This window comes from Cyclopterus lumpus, chromosome 24, assembly GCF_009769545.1.
Source record: "Cyclopterus lumpus isolate fCycLum1 chromosome 24, fCycLum1.pri, whole genome shotgun sequence".
Taxonomy (NCBI): Eukaryota; Metazoa; Chordata; class Actinopteri; order Perciformes; family Cyclopteridae; genus Cyclopterus; species Cyclopterus lumpus.
Genome location: NC_046989.1, coordinates 7,227,621 through 7,248,096, shown reverse-complemented (window position 1 = coordinate 7,248,096; position 20,476 = coordinate 7,227,621). Strand labels below are relative to the sequence as shown.

At 41.4% G+C, this 20,476-nt stretch overlaps 1 protein-coding gene across 1 annotated transcript; it reads right to left on the bottom strand.

Moving 5' to 3' along the window:
- Positions 1–164: 164 nt before the first annotated feature.
- pinx1 (PIN2 (TERF1) interacting telomerase inhibitor 1) lies at positions 165–19,032 on the bottom strand. Its single transcript, XM_034527820.1, has 7 exons — positions 18,981–19,032; positions 18,252–18,361; positions 18,065–18,157; positions 17,841–17,922; positions 16,851–16,943; positions 12,218–12,297; positions 165–1,063 (listed from the first exon to the last, which is right to left on the bottom strand). The coding sequence occupies exons 1-7, from the start codon at positions 18,997–18,999 to the stop codon at positions 335–337; spliced, it is 1,206 nt and encodes a 401-aa protein (XP_034383711.1). The 5' UTR covers positions 19,000–19,032; the 3' UTR covers positions 165–334.
- Positions 19,033–20,476: the final 1,444 nt, after the last annotated feature.

Genomic DNA, 20,476 nt, shown 5'->3' with positions numbered 1-20,476 from the left:
GATGCATATGAGATGGTAAAACAAACAACGAGCAGCTCAATGCAACCGATCTCTGTCCGTTAAATATGAATCTACAACATATTAAAGACTGGAAACGGGGAAACCGTTGAACACTTTTAACATCCAACACAATAATCTACATCAAGAGGCCAACAGTACAAGTGTGAGGTTTTACTTCAAGTTTCCTTTAATATGTTATAAAACAGTATCTGTACAAGACATTTGACTTGCTGAGGAAAGGCATTTACTCTGTCCCCGTGTCCCCATGATGTTTATAATAGGACAAGTACCAAGTCCCACTAAAGCCTAAAGGACCGATTCTATTAATTCCATCCTATTCTCGGTGGTTCTTTTTTTTTTTCTTGTCCTTTTTGGATTTCTTTTCTACCACCTCCTCCTCCTCCTCTTTTGCTACATCATCCAGCTCCTCTCTGTGTTTCTTCTTCTTTTTGTGAGCAACCTCAGATTCTACAGTTTGATCCTCAGTTGGCCCGTGTCCATTTAGTGGGTCCATTTCATCATGGCCTTTCTTAAGCTTCTTCTTCTTCTTCTTGGAAGGAGGCAGCGCCTCAGAGTCCTGCTCCACACCAAAGGAGGAGCCACAGTTCTCTTTTGCAGCTCCTTCGCTATCTACCACTTTCCTCTTTTTCTTCTTTTGACCAGAACACTCCTGCCGTTTGTCCTCATTGTCCTCTATTACGATGATAGGAGCGGCAGAACTGTTCTCTTCTACCACTTCGAGGTCATCTGCTGACTTTTTACTCTTCTTCTTCTTCTTCTTGGGCTCTTCCAAGTCGTCGCTGATGATGAGGATGGGGTCATCAGATGGAGCAGATGTTTCGTCAGTCTCCATTGAGGGTGCTGTACTCTGCGCCTCCATTGAGGGTGCTGTACTCTGCGCCTGTCCACAACCATTCTTCAACTGAGCCATTCGCTGTGCAAAATACTCCTGCATGGTGAGAGTACTCTTCACAGTATTGGTGATGGACTCTGTATCCAGTTTAAAGGCAGCTGGAGAAAAAGTCTCCTCCGTCTCACCCTTAGAATCACTGCTGTTGCTCTCCTAGACCAAGAAGACACATGAGAAAGACAGTTAGGATTTAATGCAACATTTAGAGAATACACACACACACACACAGATCTTAAGTGATCGTCAATCATCATGCATAGATTAACCAGGCAGATTTTCGTGAAAGAGCCCAAAATAGGATGTCGAGGTAACAATAGGTGTTAAAGGATCATCTTAAAAATAAGCATCAGTGGACCCAATTGTCACACGTGAAATTTATCATCTTCTTCTTCCAACACAATGTAGCTTCGCACAGCCAGCTGTGTGTCCTTGCACACTCCTTAACAGCCATCTCTCTCTGACCAAAAAAAAAAAAGTGTTGACAGTGTACCGTTTTCTTTTTCTCCATTCACATTGTGAAACTGAAGAATTGCTCCAACATCAAATCAAATGCATACCACTGAAGGCAATCATTTCACACGGTTTAAAAATATTTGCACATATATGCCATTATATAAACTGTATACATTCAAATTGATTTAATAAATTGAAAGTTAAGTGTGAATCAAAGCTGTGCCTTAAAGCTACTTGTATCGGACATGGTTATATTAGGCTTAAACATAAATGGTGAATTTAATTAGAAAGTCAACACTGACAACAGTCCATACTTTAAACATCTTTTATACAACACCATAATTGTGCAGATAAATTGTTTGGAGCTTTGAGGACTTTGTGTGCCTCCTTTACGAGTGTCTGCCAGTAGAAGCTGCTCAGAGCAAAAAAGGCTCCCACTGGTTCCAGTGAGGCAGTTAGAAGGTGAACCCGTTGCCAAAAAACAGTAGTCGTTAAAAAGGAGGGTTGAGCAACTACTCATTCATTTGTTTTGGCTAAACTGTCTCCGATCAGAGTCAGTCTGGTCACGGACTCATCTGTGCAGCCTTTAGGCTGCATTGTTAAACAGGGACCACTTTTCAGCCGAGAGGTACAACACAGTGTAGATTTGAACTCTACAGCAGGAACAATTTGTCACTTCACCCCCGCGGCCCATTTGTCTTCATTTTCCTAATGGCCTACTCAATGCATAATGATTTGTCCAGAAGAATTCAGGAGCTCCTCCTGAGAGTCGCACTAAACAATGCTGCCGCTCTGTGTATTGCTTCACCTCGGAGATGGTGACGCGGACGGCGTTTGTTCAAACCCGACAGATTAGAGATGAACTGAAAACACTGTTATGTCGAGTCACCTCGTGGTTGGCCCTTTAAGCCTTTACATTCAGATTACACTACTTTGACCCTCGACACTGATGGAGATGTACGGACAAGCTAACGGATGTGCTGATAAAACAATGTGGATGGACACCGGAACAGGTCTTGTGGGACCTAAATAGAGTGAAATAAGGAGTGACGCTAATACTTGTGCACTGGGAATCCTCGTTTACTGTAAATATTCGATTTTTTTTAAAAGAAGAAGACTCTTCATAGTTAATACATTTTCCATAAGGGAAACTACCATCGTTTTGTGGCATAGTATATTGATTAATATGGAAAGAAATGATTGCGTCTGAAAAAGTTTGTTAAGGCTATATATCATGCATGCAACATCATGATCTGACAAAGTGTAACACACTTGAGTATCTCTGGAGTTACTGCATATTCTGTATACTGCATTTCATCTCAATGTATTGATTCAGAAACCTCAAAGTCACGAACATATTGCGGCTAAATGACAAGTCCACCACCTCAGACCTCGACCAAAAAGAACCCCAACTTCTAACAAGGGGGGGGATAAGGCCCTTCACGTGAGGTGCCATTACACAAAACTTTCCAACTTCCCGAAAAAAGAAAATCTATACTCCCCGTTACTGCACAATGGCATCCTCTCTGCTTGGGAGAGGCGAGATGTGGCTTAGAGCTGACAGCGCCAAACAACATGTAACTGGGATTAGGGAAGATGGCTGGGGGCCACTTTAGAACTGCCTGTGAAATTACTCTCGAGAGGGAGCGGGTGAATGAGCGAGGGGGGAAAAGAGAGAGAGAGAGAGAGAGAGAGGAGAGTGACAGAGAAACTCCTTCATCAGGGCAAGTAGCAGGAACTTGCTCCATATGTCCTCCCTGCCTGGGGATCTCCATTAGACCCTGATCCAACAGAGCAAACACACCAACAGTAGGGATATAAACCAGATGCAGTCAGCATTACTGGCAGCCCTGGAGATTTTTGTTGGCGGGTGCCGAGGGCAACACGTTACCCAGAAACACCTCTGCAGTAATGTTTGAGGTCTTCTTTCCCCATTTCCAGGTACGTGTTGTTTTCTCTAGGCTGTTATTGTCATTCATCATTTCTGTGTGAGTAATATATTAGTGGACGAGGCATGAGACAAAACCCTCAGAGCAGAATAAATATTTCCATGACAAAACAAAAATAACGCAATAAACACAAAATACAGAAAATCACAAAAAGCCATTAAATGAATTTATACTAAAATACCAAAATGTAAGCACCACTGTGCTCCGCATAAAGTAAGGCCACAATGTTGTGCGTTTGTTACACCACAGAAAGATGCGGTAACAACCCAGCCAAATTTGAATGAATAAAGAAAAAAAAATGAATCAATAAGTATATCAAATTAGGTTTCAAAATCATGAAAAAAAAAGCAGTATTCTCTGCTCTGAAACACTAGGGGCAAACACAAGGCTTTGAAATCCCGACCAATCATGGGTGAGGGTTGATTACAAACTGGCACCAGAGACATCTGTCGGCCGATCCGGCTAACTTCCAGTTTAGCCCTATGCCACCTTAAATGGGGAGGGGAATTATTAAAATCGTGCAGCTCTTCTAGACTTTCCAAATGTTACCAGACCGAATTGATAAAATTCTGATCTTGAAGAGTCATTTGGCAAATGTTGTGACGCTCCAAACTATTTATCCATCATTCAGCAACAGTAGTGACACGGTAGGCTACAGCAGAGCCCGGGAAGTAAGATGCAGCGCACCCTGAATGGCAACACAAAGAGAAGGGCGGCCAGGACACACAATAAAATTTATATTTTGGCTAAAAATCCATTGTTTAAAAACAATGCGTTTAGAAACAAATCTCAGACTTTCCTTGACCCAGACATAAAAAACAATCTTCTTCAAGACTTTGAAAATGTCCATGTATTTATTAAGGAATATTGAATAAAAAAGGCAGCAGTACTAATTAACTTTTTTATAATTATTGTTAATTGCAGCTTACAACAAATGCAGTAACTTAAAGCAGTATATTTTTGAGCACAGGTTTGCAGTCCATTTCTGTAGTTTCAGTTTGTCGGTTATTATTTGTGTTCATTGAACTGACGCACAACAGAATATACTTAAACATACAGTGCATAGTTGTTAAGGGAAACCTTTTCATGTCACAAGATATTAACGCCATCGTGGTTTACATTTTATATTTCTTGTAATGTCGATCCTTGAAAAGAAAAATATTTAACATAACTTGTTTAATGCTAAACCAAATTTCGAAAGAGCAAAGTTTATTTCCAATGGGATTTGTTCAAGAAGGAACACAACCATTTTGTATTTATGAAATCTGTTTTAAGAATGGCTGGAACTACGGAAGAATGATTGAAAAGGTAGTCTCAAGCTGTAACACAGTGGGGTTGGAGAACACACCTATATCCAGTCGTGTCTACTCCTCCTCCGCCTCCTCCCGGACCCAGAACCCCAGGAAAAGGATGCGCTCAGTGCACTGTGTGCAGTTCTGAGATAAGGCTCCTTCGACAGAGGAGCGGTCTGGCTGGCTATCGGGCCCTTCCTGCTCCACTCTCTCCCCTGGCGGGGGCTGGGGCTGGGCAGGGAACACAGGGAGGGCCCGTAGAGGGTCCCAGAGAAAAGGAGAGGGTGGGAAGACATTCACCAGGCCGCCTCCTTCAAGACACTCCAGTCCTATCTCTCCCTGCTAATGTAGTCGATGGAAAGCCAATGGTATACATGTGCCAAGGCACCAAGATACTGAGGCCAACATATTCAGGAGAGTCAATCAAGCCAGCAGAGGGCCGGTAGAAAAGGTTCACTAGAGTGCATGTGAAACTTATTTTGACTCACTGAGACCGGTAGAGAATTTTACTTGACTTCTCACTTGATCGGAAACCTTTACGTAGCAAGTAAAGCCATTTCATGTCTACCTTTTTCTAAAGAGAGAATATAATTCCAGAACCAATACTTTGAGTGCGATGCCAATCCAAGGCTTTTAAAACAAGTGGGTATCATATGGCTCATTACACATTTGCTAGTTACAGCTTAAAAGGGTTAATTATTGTTGGACAAAATGATAACATCCAACTCGTGAAGAGCATTTGTCATGACTTATGTTAAATGGCAGCCCTAATTCCAGACATTGCCAATTGAAAGCACCTTTAATTGTTTTTATGAACAGAAGTTTGGTCAAATTGTGTGGCAAAGCACAGATTTGGTATTTTGGCTGCACAATAAAAACCCAGTGAATGCGGTTGACTTACAGAATGTACAGTAACGGTAAACTGGGGAATGCAAGTATTTTTGAATGCTTTACCAACTGACACGTTCCATTTTTTTGGTTAACAATTTAAGGGAAAAGAAGATCATAACTATTCATTTTTTTTAAATTAAATAATAAATGACTGGTTATATTTGGTACACTGTTAGTCCAAAAATATAATCTCATGTAATAATGTAAAACTGAAGATACAAATGCAAGGTTGAGAAGTTCACTCGCATTAGAGCTACTAAAAGTTATGAAAAAAACCTTCAAGATAAATATGTCTCACTAATTAGCTTTTCAAACAGGTATGAAGTCACTTTCTGGTCCACATCTTAATTAGCATTTGACAAAGCTGCAGTCGCCCATTTATTTTATTAGAAACTGCCGGTTTGCATTACTTGCCGTTTCCCCCCACCCCTCTTCTTCAATATTTTCTAGCCAATATTGGTTGGGACTGTAATTGCGTGAGTGTGCCCTCATTGTCCTGCCACAATAATAAATTTGGCGATACTCAAGGTCTATGGATCAGGCCTTGATTAGCCAGCTGTCTCTCCCTGATGAGCACACGAGTCCGGGAGCCCATCCTTCATGGGCCTGATGTGGGCGGACAGAAAAACAGGTTCTTATTCTTTAGCAAACCCTTTGGTTGACGTCAATAATTCTGTAAATAATGTCACTGCCCGGAATGTGATGCAAATATTTTACTTCCTTTTTCTGCGAAAAAACACTATTATAAAAACTATAAAATGACGTAGTGTAAAATGCCACACATGGACACTTCCCCAAAGCTGTACTTTTGCTAAAGGCGTACTTTGTGTGTGTAGTGAGGACAAAACACAAAAAGAAAATGGGGTTTGAAAAATTGCACTTTGTGGCCGGTGCAAGAACGTTTATCATAAGTAACACATGAAGACAACATTATGCATGCAGCACGACTGCCCCGTGCTTGATCAACATTGCAAACGCTTGCCGACAATGCCCCCCTCAGGTGCATCGGGTGCCCCCACCCCAACCCCAGAGAGGGAAGATGCAGTGATTATTATCCCCAGCTGTGATTTATTAGATTAAAGAGTCAGTGATTAAATGGTAGTCGGTGGCTGTGAACAGCCGAGAGGGCTGGAAATCTTTGGGCGGTTAGCTTCACCAGGCGGTAATTACCCTGGCCCCATGTATTCTAGCTTAGGCCCGTAACTAAGAGACAGACGCCCTCTTTTTCTTTTTTGTCCTGCGCTAATCTGTAAGTGTCAGCGAGCTGGCATGCCAGGAGGGAGCAGTCCACAGAACTGCCAGGGAGGTAGGTGGTAAATGTGTGGATGTGTGTGTCTTTGCAGCAGGGGGTGGAGTCAGGGTGGGGGGGTTGCTTGGCGGGTCCTGATATTTTCGGCGGTAGAAGCAAAAGGGCCTGTCAACAACCACACTCAAGAAAGGGAAAGCTTTTGCTTGAGGCAATTAGATGTTATCTGAGAATGAATTAAAGCTCTTCAGCGTCACAATAAAGCCTTCACCCTGCATGAGTGCTCTGGCCCATTCAAACTGCGCCAAACACAATGCGACAACACACGTTTACACCGGCAACCGCTTTCAACAGATTTGTGATGAGGTCGATGGACAACCGAGCCAAAAAGGAAATCTCTGACCCCCATTTCTATTTATACTGTCAATTATTAAAAAGGCAGCGGAACTCGGCAAATAAATCAAGTAAAATAAAGAATAACTCAGTTACTGTATCCCAAAAGTACACTGTTAGTGTTGAAGAATAGATGTTAATATAACAGCTTGATACAAATATAAAGAATACAATGCCTGTCAATCTGCATAAAGTTATTAAGATGCAATAAAACTCATGTCTTAGTCTTAGATAACTAAAGATATGTTAATGGTACCATGTTATGCCTCATCTACAATAACCAGCCCAGTTATTAATAATGTTGAGGCTGTCAAAACAACAATTCAACATTACCTCACTTCACGTTTCACAGGCCTAAGCAGTAACCTGTGAAACCCGAGTGGAAGATGAAAAAGACATTTGGCCCCTGCGTTGTCAGCAAAGTTTCAGTGCTCGACTCCGCCCACCGGCTCCCTGGCGCCTCGCCGACACATCTGCCAAATGCTCGAGCCCCCAAACTGTGCTGCTCCATATTCCTTAAGATGGTGGTATCGGGGGAGCCCCCGCTGACGTGCGATCCTTCATGCAGACGGCGCGTAGGCAGGAAAAACTTGCAACAGGTGCCACCCGATGAGGCCTGATCCTCGGCCCTTTGTGCCTGAGCACGAGTGGGAGTGGGAGAGGCCGCAAAGGTCATGCCGACCCAAAAGCAGGGCGAGCCATACCGAATGTCTGACTGCAGGATTCAGGACGTCAAAACAAGCCGTGTACCAAATTATAATCAACCATTTTTCTTCCCTGACATTTTTAAGGAGTACAGAACTAACATACCGGTGGATGTAACAATTTTAAAGGGTTTACAATATCGCCGTATCTATTGGCCGTAAAATGTGATTAGTTATAGAAATTTAGATACTTTTTTAAAGAGGCTTAACCGTAAGGTGACAATTTCATTTTGCTGATTGCATTAAGCAACAGTACAATAATATTAAAATTTATGCTGGGGATTCCTCAAAAATCAATACCTGGAAGACTAAATTAAATAATATTTGGTAAGTTTGAATGTCAGAATCTAAATTAATAGCATTTTACACTCGTACTATTCTTTTTTAAAAGGCTTCAAAAGTAAGAACAAGAAAACCACAATAAAACAAAGATTATAAATATAATGTTATCTTTTTCCAAACACCCCCCACTAGAAAAGAAATGTGGTAGCAACTGTAGGTAGAAAAATAAAACTATGGCTCGTTTCCACTTTCATCCGAGCTGGCGGCTTTAAAAAATGACTAACTTTTGTTGATATATGAATCGGCGGGGAGTCTATTTATCAGCAGGCCCTCTGCGGTCGCCCGCTTGGGTCCCCCAAGTCACAAGCCGCGTCGCTCCCCTTTGACTGATTAATTAGCCAATCAGAGGACATTTTTCACCGGGCGGCAGAATGGTTTATTTCAGCTAATGCCGGGCTTTCGGGCTGAAGCCCGTTGGAGCCTCGTCGGCTCTTTCGGCCTGCCTGAGTGGTCGGGCAGAGGGGCAAGGGAGATAAATCAAGCCGGGCTGGCCCTCCATGTGGCTCCCCTAACTAAACCCCCTGAGGAGGGCACAGTGGTGGAGAAGGTGGAGGAAAGAGAGGGGGACGCAGGACGGCCAGGGGCACTGCACGTCCGCCGATAAGCACGGGGAGCACAGGGCTGCCAAAGTGCCTTCATTTAGAAGTGGCCGGGGCTTTTTGATATCTCGGCAGAGAGAGCTTGTCGTTTGTCATGCTGTGAGTAATTGTGTTGAGGGGCACAAGAGGAGGCAGGAGATGGTGGGGGCTCGCAAGCGTGGGACGGGTGATGGATAACAGAGAGCCGTGTAGATGGACAGGTGCTCCACCACAACTTGAGAACCCTCACTGGTTAGGGAGTGTAAATAATGGTCTTAAACATACATTTTCAAGTGGCTATACCGTATGGTGGAGTGAGGTTGTGGGTGGAATGATGGACATCCATTTATCCTGTCATAAGTTAAAATGTCTATATTTAGTTATATGTTTATTACCAATGTCATAGTTAGATGTGGTGGTATGTTTAAATGTGTTTGTGCTCTTATTTACATGCATGAAAGTGGCAGAATATTCAGAATAAAATGGCACTTGGCAGAACAGTTGGATTGCATTAGCTTGTACAGGTGTACCTAATAAAGTGGGCACGGAGTATGTTTTGTATGCTTTTAATGCTTGCAGCTTTGTCAAATGCCCTAATAACAACATGTTTCTATTATTGATTAATGTATTATTCAAAGTTGACAACATGCTTGCCTAGGAATTTTCACACATTTTTTTTATCAGATGCCTGAATATTATACCACTCAATATTTTTACTGTTTATGAATAATTGTAAGCATATTGAGTCGTCGTACATGGACATTTTATGTTTGCATATCACACAGCTTGAAAACTTAAATTGAGTTGTTCCTCATACATCCACGTGCATCTATGGTCGTTTAAAGAATTCGAGACATTGATCAATTTAAAACATAAAATGTCAAAAATGTGAAAGTTATCTTTTATATTAAAAAGGAGGGGTTTTAACCTAACATACAGCTGTACGTTCAGGTCGAGAGGTCTACACAAAAACACTTAAAAACACAGCAGCTCAGCTGAAACAGGATAGTGGATGAAACGTTGTGGCCAACTGTATCGGAGCAATTAATATGAGGGGGGTTGATAATCTGTCCCATGTGCTCATTTGGTCATTTCAACACATTCAACCCTGCCTTTGATGAACAGGGACATGTGGGACAGCTGAGTGTGTGTGCGCGTCCGCCTGTCTGCATTTCAGGGAGCGTTGTGAGCAGCGATAAGAGGCAAGCAGGAAGCACATCACTGCGGAGGAAGGAAAACCCCAGCAGTGTGGGACTGGTGGAAGGGAGGCTGGAGAGACAGCCGTGGGTGGTGGTGGGAGATTCATGAGCGGGAAGGAGAGCAGTTCTGGAGAAGCCGAATCCAGACTCGGTCGGGTCTCCCGGCCTCCCCTTGTCGTCAGGATGCAGATATGTGATAATGCGACTGGCGCGAACCCCTGCCAATCCATTTCACCACTGAATCAGAGCCCTTAACGTTGACAGTGTCACTACTTCGGAATACAACTCTTTAGGGTACTGAGCTTATTGCATGCGTGTATAATGTAGAGCGTATTTTGTGCTGTAACAGTGGATTACTGTAAGCACAGATCAGGGTGCACTGAGGGTCACTGGCAGTGTCACGGACACTCGCAGGAGATTCTGGACAATGCCTAGAGCTTGATTGGTCCATCACCCTCTTTACCTCATCCCAGCAACCTCAGACGTTGCTGGGCTTCAACACAAAGCCTCATGGGATGCCATTGTAATTGTGTTCAGTGTTTTCGATATGGTCAATGGTGTCCCTCCTGGCTGAAAAATAACAACCCATAACCAAACGATTAGGGAGAAAATGGTGGTGTATATTGCTTGCATTTCCAATGTTAATCAGCAAAGGGAGCAGCAGCCATTGTGATGTTATGGCTCGGCACCTGCGCGGGAATAGAAAAGGTTTTTCCTCGTGCAATTTATGGATTTTAAGATGCCAATTTCTTCCAGCCAAATGCTTGAGATAAACCGAGGAAGCCAGCAAGAGGCTTTTCTGTATCTCTGCGTACAAAAGCAACATTTGTCTTTGTCCTGCTGGCTCCGTATGGAGTCAGCAGAACTTGAGACACAAAAAAATACAAGTTTTATAAAATGTAGATTTATTAAAATAAAAAAATAATAAAAAGTTATGCGTCTGCTTGAGTCAATGCTCACATCTTTGTAATATTAATAATCCAAGTTTGTCAGAAAAAAAAGTGCCATCGCTTAGCACTCAAACCATTTAATATCTGAAAAAGTATTTACAAAACTTTTGGGACTATTGCAATTTTATGCTCATACTTATCTACTTATGTTATTCACCATGATTATTTATTTTGTCAGTATTTATAAATAAATTCAACTGGGCCTTCAGTACACAAATTCCATTAGCAGATACTTATGTTTAACTTCTAATAACTCAAGCTCTGTTTTGTATTTCAAGGCAGCAGACTAAAATGTACCAGACTAAACGCAAGTTAATTCAATATCAAGTCCGGTTTTGTTCCTCACAAGTAAGCCAAATGTAACTTGTAACCTGTGAGCTATGTTTCAAACAGCACCAGCATAACGCCACATGGCAAGGTGACGTTTGAAGTGACCAACCACCAATGCCAAAAGCAAAAAGAGAACTTTTTTGCAAGCATCATCGTTTGACATTTCCGCACACCTCATCCCAATTCTGGAATTGCCTTTAATAATGCCCTCTGGCATGAGCACCACCTGATGTGAGCGCTCCAAGACAGAAGTAGAGAAGAGAGGGATTTCGGAGAGAGGAGTAGGGGGTAAGAGTGCAAATCCCTTAACTGGATTTAGGTGCTCTTGCCGCCATCAATGGCCTGTTGGCGGTGTTAAAGCCGCACGATGTGACATGGCTAATCTAGAGCGACAGGCTGTTCGGGAGCCGGGCCCCGTCGAAGCACATGGATCACATGACGCCGCAGCGATGATTGAGGCATCAGCACCAATGTTCACCCGTAATTATCAAGACAGAGGCAAATAATCTAAAGACACCTGGCTCCTCCCCTCGTTCACACTTGACAGATGAGACAGATCAAAGGCCTGCACTCAGTTTCACTGCAAAAAGAGTCATTTGTACCTTGTCAAAATCCTTGCATTAATGTCATATTACGGCCATTAGTCATGATCATATTTCGGATCAAAAAAGACAGACAAGTGTGTCCGATCAAAAACTGATAATGAAATGAGTTCACTTGAACACATTTTGGAAAATGTTTATTTTAGTTAGTTGTTTTTTTTAACACTTAATTTAAGACTTTTTGGGGTGATTGTTTCGATAAGTGTTTTTTTGTCCGTGGTTTTCATTACAGAAATGAAACCATTTATTTTTTTACTTTTGTATGCACTCGCCTTTGTTTGTATATTTATAAAATAAAACAATGACAAAAAATTATTTTTGGATGGAAATTCGAAACTGCCCAAATTATGTAATGTAACATATCTTGATGCATTTTACCTGTTGTTGATTGGCAGGACTTCCTCTCTTCCCAAAGATGCAGTTCATGTCTGTTTCACTACGGGAGGACAGATCTTTTCCTAAATACGAAAAAAAAGAAAAGGAACAATTAAAAATCGGTCTAAAACAGTTTGATTTTGGACTCTTTTTTTAAAAGGTATGTAAAAAAAAAAGAGACTAATTTAAAACAGGATACACTGCTAATGCACAACATACAAAAATTATTACAGGCATAAACTAGTACGTTTGTACATTTTCTCACACACCCAACAAATAGATAAATACATCTGAAATGTAGACATCTAAAGGGCAACTGTTTTACCTAGGCAACCTGTAATGGTTGCAGTTGAAAGAATGAGTATGTTTGTGTCTATATGTGTGATGGGGGTAGGGGGAGGTGATATCTTGAGCAAAGAAAGGGGAGGCTTGCGGGGTTTGCTTCTGCTCCAGGGATAAAACGGCAAAGAAAAATAAACCAACGACAAGGTCTGCCACGCCTCCGGATTCCCATTTTCAAGGCAGGCCTCAAAGACTCCTGGAGCACAGTCGCCTGTCTCAAACCCAGGTCCTGTTCGTACAGCTGCATCCTCTTCCTTCAGTGGGGCTCTGATAACATTTGGTTATTTATTGCTTTTGAACCTCTATCTTCCCTACTCTTGGCTTTGAAAGTCACTGCACATGCAGGTCTAAGAAGTAAAACCAAGACAGTATGTTGAAAAACTAAAATAAATGAGGGCGGCCTGTGGTGTTTGACATCTAGTGAACTCAGGTCAAATGTAAAATTATGCCCAATCCGACCGTTCTGCTGTTTGGATGAGGAAGTACCCGTCAACATTATCGGGCTTTCAGGTGAAAGTGCAAATAACAATGTTCTGATAAAAAAGGAGCTGAAACGCTCAAAAGGTGGCTGAATGCCATTACGCAGGATGAAGCATGTGCGCTTCTGTCGTGCAATAGGACGAGTTAGTGAATGCATGCTGGTTTCCAAGGACACAGTTGGATCGGCAACAACTGTCGGTACAGACGACTAGCCAAACAGATACACAAACTTGACAAAATACAAACTCCCCCCCAAAAAAACACTATATGATTAATGGTAATATCAATGTCACCAGTATTGAACATTGATCTGTAGGTAGGTGGGATGTTTCTGGAGCACAACTAACACAACGTAATACCTGGAGACCTCGGCTCTTCAGCTCGGTGTTATGCTGGAGTGCATTTGGTCCGTCATGCTCTCTCAAAACCTTTTAATTTACGGGCTCATAGCGGCTTCAAACATTTGTTTTGAGCAAAAGAAGTCCCAAGACTGCGATAAAGCCAACCACAGAGAGCAACGGATGGAGAACTGTAGTTGCATTCTGCATCAACCACCCTTGCTGCCGTGACAGATGATAGATGGAGGTAGCAATTAAAACTGGGTTACTGGTTTATACTGTGGGTCCCGGACCTAAGCAGCGGAGATTTTGGTGCCTTTCCCCACAAACAAAGGCCATCAATCCTCGGCGCTGGCAGTGAGGGAACCAGCCTGAACAGGATATCAATAAAAAAGCAGGAGAGAGTAAGGAGGAGGCCCGCGCTGCTACGGAGAGGGAGATGTTAAGGAAGGTTCTCAGGTGCTTCTGTAGCCACAACTCTTTTTCTTTTCAGCAATGGTTTTACACACACACACTTCTTAATAAATTAACCGATCAACTAATAAATACTAGACACGACTAGTATTTAAGAAAGCAATGAAATAAATGTAGTACCCCGTTATTGATTAATATACTAATAGTTTTGATGACTGGACATGAAATCGGGTTATTAAAGGGTAGATTCCATGCTTGACCGTTGCCAGATCTCAGACTTTTTCCAACTTATCATGTAACAAGCTGAACAACATTAAATCCATTACCACGCCTTCACTTGGCAACAGCTTCACAGGGAGAGGAGGAATGCTAACAGGCGTGGCTGCTTATATGTTGCCAGGTAACTTTTTTGGTTTCCCATGCTGATCCAGAGTACAAGTCGGACACAATAAGGCGATGCCAACAGAAGGAGATGATTAAAAACGTTGTTTGTTTTTTTTAACCATTAATAAAATACTGCATGTAGCAGTCTAATATCACTGTGAGAGGACCATAAATATTTCCAAACATAAAGACATCCATTTTAAACAGTTGACAGTTTCACAGTCAACCTGTACTGACAGTTTATGGCCGTCAGACCACTTATGGGAGGCGGAACACTCAACTCTCAAGTTCCCAATCATGTTATGAATCGTTTATGGACAAACAAGTAACGCCCGCGTCCTTTTTCGTTGCATGACAACAGCTGCTGCCTCTTTTCAGTGGAAACAAGTTAAAGTGGTGTCATGTTGCTATTGACATGTCGAATGCCTACAGAGCAACAAACTGGCTCAAGTTTAAATTCCAGTAAAAACATTCCCACCTGCATTTCCCCTAAACTGCCTCCTGAAAGTCTGAGAAAATAAAGATACTGAAGAGAGTGGATCTCAAATGTCTTAATGTAACAAACACTAGAAGTGTCAGGCGCTACTTGCTCTTTGGTTTCCCTCGACATTTATAAACAAATACAAAAAAATTAGAATATACGGTCCTGGGGGGGATCAGACTTATTTAGTTGACAATAAGCTTGAGTACAAGTGCATCCTAATGCAAAGACAAAAAAAGAGGCCCAAGTTCACAGTCAGCACAAATATCCCGTCATAAACAACAGACAAATGTGGCTGTCAAAATGTCAAAAGCACTCGAGCGTTTGTTTTCGGTGCTTTTCATGGGGTCATTGAGGCTGTGTTGAGGTGGACGAGAGGTGGATATAGATGCAAGGATACAGAGGTCCAAATAGAAATGGAGTAATTCAATAAGCTCAGTTTGGGGGGGATTCACAGTACAGGGTTAAAATGTTGCTGGCATAAAGATATTAGCATTTATTTACAAAAAAAGATTTTTGTCGGTGCAAATAGCATCATGCTCATCGGTCCTCGATGATATTCCCTCATTAGTAAAAACTTTAAAACCCAAACACCGTAGATGCTCACAAATCCAAATTTCCAATGCAAAGATGCAATAACATTTAACAATAAAAGGTTAGGGTTAAAGATGGTATGGCTGCATTCATAATCAAAGCTGGATGCGGACTCGCAATATGGGACATCAACTAAGGCAAAGGTGCCTCTGCACAAACCAGAAAAGTCTCACATTGAGCACAAATTAACTGCTAAAATGAGTTGTATGACTCCAATAAAGTATGTATGTAGTGTGAGGGCAGAAATAAGAGCCATATATATTAATATGTGTGCTTTGTGTCTTAAGTGCGTATGGTGGATCCAATCCACCGGGGACTAAGTCTTTTTCTGGCCCCTGCCAAATTAAGATCACAAAAACAGGGTGAGAGGGTCTGGGGAAGAGACGGAGACCACATTTTATCTGGCAGGGTCATCTAATGGGTCACACAGCCTCTGGGAGGTGTTGTTTGGGGGGGGGGGGGGGGGGGGGGGCAGTAAATGGACATGCCAGATGCCCCAAACAGGAAACAGGAAGTTGCTATTGAATGACGTAAAATATAAAAGTCTCTTCCAGGTGAGGCAAAAGTTGAGATTTTGTTTTCCCATGAATGCTGCCCTGATGAGTACATTTAAACCCAATAACAACAACGCTTATAGAATAATTACTTGAACACATGTTGGTATTTGATGAGCTTGCACTACTTCTCTGCAAAAGAACTTGTAGAATTACTGCAATAAAAATTACTTCCATTAATATTAGCTTAGTATTGCAAGTTCAACATCAAAACACCATTACTAATGAATACCTTGACAATCTTAATGAGAAATTGTGCTTGTAATCAGTCAACTATGCTCCATGCTTAAAAAGCAGCTCAGCAGTACATTTTGAGTTAGTGGTTATTCATTTCAGTCTCCAGTGGTCCCGAACACCAAATTCCTCCTCGTGCCTATCAGTGCACTGGCCTTGACCAGCAAATGTTGGCTTCCTGACTTGTAAAGGAGTAATGAAAGTAGAAGGAAGAGTTATTAATAACCTCCCCTAGCATTGACCGGGCCAAGTGACCCAGCACAGCCTGACAGTGCTCTGATCAGCATCTGTGGTCTGAGCCAAGTGCACATGGCTCAACGAATGGCTATGGAGGCCGTCGGTCTGTCTGGATTGTATGGAAAGTGGGAACACACACACACACACACACACACACACACACACACACACACACACACACACACACACACACACACACACACACACACACACACACACACACACACACACACACACACACACACACACACACACACACACACACACACACACACACACACACACACACACACACACACACACACACACACACACACACACACACACACACACACACACACACACACACACACACACACACACACACACACACACACACACACACAAATATAGAGGCACACAGTTTAGCAATTTAGCAGTTCAAAAAACAGTTGATCCAGTCTGGCGTCAGAAACAGTTTTCAGGTAATCAATGTAATGGCTGTTAAGAATTAAAAATAAAACACTGTGCACAAACAGCGTCCTCTTAAGCTATTTGTATCGATGTGATCTCTCTCCGCTGACAAAAGATAAACTCACCTTTAGTGAACTTCATGTAATGGACCCTCTTTTTGGAGGTCTTGGACTTCTCTTCCAAGCTGAAGCCCTTCGGATCTTCTGTTGGTGGAGGTTCTATAGATGATGAAACAAATACAAGAATATTATAAGTCACCCGTTACAGTTTTAAGATGAGCATGCAGCATCATTGCATTTCTCTACCACCTCATAAAATGTGCTTTGTCTCCCAGAACAGTGATAATGAAGACGTTCATCGTATGACAGTGACTAGTTTTCTCTCCTAAATGTTGCAGTGCAGCACCCTCTACTGTCCGATAGATGGACCACACACAGAAAGAGCTGCACTTGGGCGTAGACATGTAGTTTGAAACAGAGCCAAAGTGGGAAGATTACCATTAAGAGTAAGTATATACATCATGTGTCAACTCTAAATGATGCAGTACCAGTGTGAGTTATATGTGACACATTAATTGCACAACCTCTTTCTAGATGATTACTATTCACAAAATAAATCAAATCACAAATACATAGGCAATTACAATATCTTTGGCCATATAAGATTACCAATAGTAACTTCGATTGGGGATGCGCTGATGTGACTTTATCCTCCCAGATAGACAAAACAGATACCTGGGCTATGTGTATCAGCCAATAAAGAGCACTGATCCAATACCATTGTTTAATTAATACGAATTTGTTTATAATAAGGCAACATCATGGTTGGCTAAACATTGCTTTCTTAAATATGTAAAACAAAATGTAACAAATAAATATAGATATAAATGTGAGCTATGATGTGGCAATGGGCATAAGGACCTCGTTTTTGTCTAATTACTCTAAATAAATTAACACATTTTCTTTAATGCAACAGGCAGGTATACTTTGTGTGCGAAGAACAAGTGACACTTTTGTTCGTAACATCCCATGAAGCTGGCCACCACAAATACATGTTCAACCCGTTTGTTAACAGAGATGCACACTTTACATCTTAAACCTGCCGTTTGTACATACCAGCGCTGCCGTTTTGTCCATGGCAGTTGTTCAGTTGAGCAAGAAGCTCGTTGAAGTCATCTTGGTGTGAGATCCAGTTGTCCTGTGAAAACAACAGATCTCAACAAAACAGAATTCGGTTTGACAATAAAACTTTAAAGTCCCCGCCCTTTGTGAAAAATGTATAGCGTAACAACAATATTTGATTCAAGCATTCTGTCAAAAAAGGTGTTAAATATGCTCACCTCATGGCTGGCACTTTGTCCAAGACCATAGTGGTCGTTTTTTACTTTAACTTTGATATTGTCAGTGGAGCCTTGCTCAGTTCTGCCCAGACCCTTAACGTGAAAAGAGAAGACATAACATAACTCATCAAGTCACTGTGAAATGTCTTAAGAAATCGCCACACACAACAAGAACAATCCATCTCACTTTGCCCTTGGACCAGCCCATTCGCTCCATCATCTTCTGGCCGAATTTGGAGTCATCTTTACTCCAGTTGCTGTTCCTCGGGTCAACAGACCACTTCTGTTTCTTCCGGGCTGAAAAGAGAGCAGCAGCAGCATCGTTACATAACAGCCATCCAACACAACATTACGTGGACGAGCCACTCACAAATAATGCGTTTATACGCGCTGTATCGTCGGTTTCTCTTAACACACAGTGCCTTACGCCATTTAAATACACAGCTCGTATATGTTGATCTTACCTAGGCAATGAACCAGGTTTTGGCACAGATATTAATCGGGACACAGAGATGTGGTATGCATGTAAGTTAGCGTTAAGGGCATAAGCAAGCCTTTAAACTCCAACGTAAGGCCATGCTGTGAAAGAACAATCTGCCATCGCTTACAACACGTTTAATAGAAATAAGGTACTGTTCGGCCATTGAGGACAATACAGTTAGCTAAACTAAGCTAATGACAAGTTACTGGAGAAATAGATGCAGAAACACGTGTCGGTTTACACAGACTGCTGTCGTAATGCTAATGCTAATGCTAGCTACTAGACTAGTTTGACAAGTACGACATGCAGAATACTTTCGGACAAAGCCTCTCTACAGTGGGTACACAAAGCGAACACAAAACACAAACATACATGTTGTTATTTTTTAAAGAAAAGGGGAAATATTTGTAAAAAGTCTAACTAAAATGTACATACGGTCAGCAAGCATGGACATCTTGGGGTCCTTAAACAGCTTGACGCAAGTCGCGTAGGGTACCAAGAAAATGCCTGAAGAGAATACCACACTGGTTGTTTGCGTAAAGACATCCCGATACAATATTTATTGTGAGTCGTATTCCATACGGATGAAAGCATTTTAATGTGTCGTTCATTATAACAATATATCATATAATATATTAGTATCACTGCAAGTGGTTATCTTCGCCAACAGAGAGCGCCACAGCCACACACCTACAGCATAAACACATGCCACGTGTCCTCGGTCACCCGGGTTCAATGAACCTAAAACCACAGCCCAATAACGTCATACCAGTATATCATATTGCAAAATAGAATTTTCGCATTCACCAGAAATTTAACAATTGTATGTATAATTAGAAAATACGTCAGCCTACCAGAATATATATTATTCTTGAAACATGGTTTAAAATAGTTATATATATTATATAATATTTTTAAAATTATTATTTTCTTTATTTTTTTAATGCAAATTACAAATAATTAGTGACTTTATATCTTCCAATATACAGGATATGCCTGTACCAATATACGTAGGCATATTTGTGATGAGCCAATATTAGCTAATATCAGCCCAATAATTTTGTCCCCAAGTTCCATCCAAAACAAACTGATTTGACCAACTCAAACAAGCATTGCTTAAAGTGCTCTTGCAGACAGTGTCATACTGTTTGTACTGATGCACGTGATTCACTAAACTTCAGCTGTACAAGATCACATTTCAAAAGTGTTTCACAACAAATGATTCAACTCAATTCAATTATATTTATTTTGTAAAGTCCAAAAACACAAATCACAAAGTGTTCAACATACACCATCCTTTGTCCTAGGACCCTCATATTGGAACAGGAACTTTAACGGGTAGAAAAAAAGGACATCCCTGTGTGCCTACAGGACACAAGGCATGGCAATACTATTTATTTATGCTAACAAAGCCCCAGGAATGTTTGTTTTTAAAACAGCTGACTTGGTTCACCTTCAGGAATTGTTAGCCTAACAAAAGAGCTAATGTTTAAAAAGTGGACGTCAGTAAGGAAACCATTTTCCCCATAGACCCTATGTGAGGTAAACAATGCCAAATCCCAAATTGTTCAACATATGACAACATTGTAACATGAACCCCCCATCCAAAAAAAAAAAAAAAAGGACGAAATCTTCGGAAGAGCAACAGAGGAGGGATCCTTCTCTCAGGATGGACAGAAGTGCAATACGAAAACAACATAATAGAATTATAACACCGTCAATGCATATTATATGAATTATATATATATAATGAAACTAAATAATATATAAATATAAGCAAAATAATGATGAAAAAAGTACTGACTACTTATAATAACAGCAGCAGTGGATATAACAATAATAATGTTAACAAAAGCATTAATGGGAGCAGTAATATAAATGTGACTAGTAATAATAATAATAGTAGGAGTGGATGTCAGCAGGGCCATGGC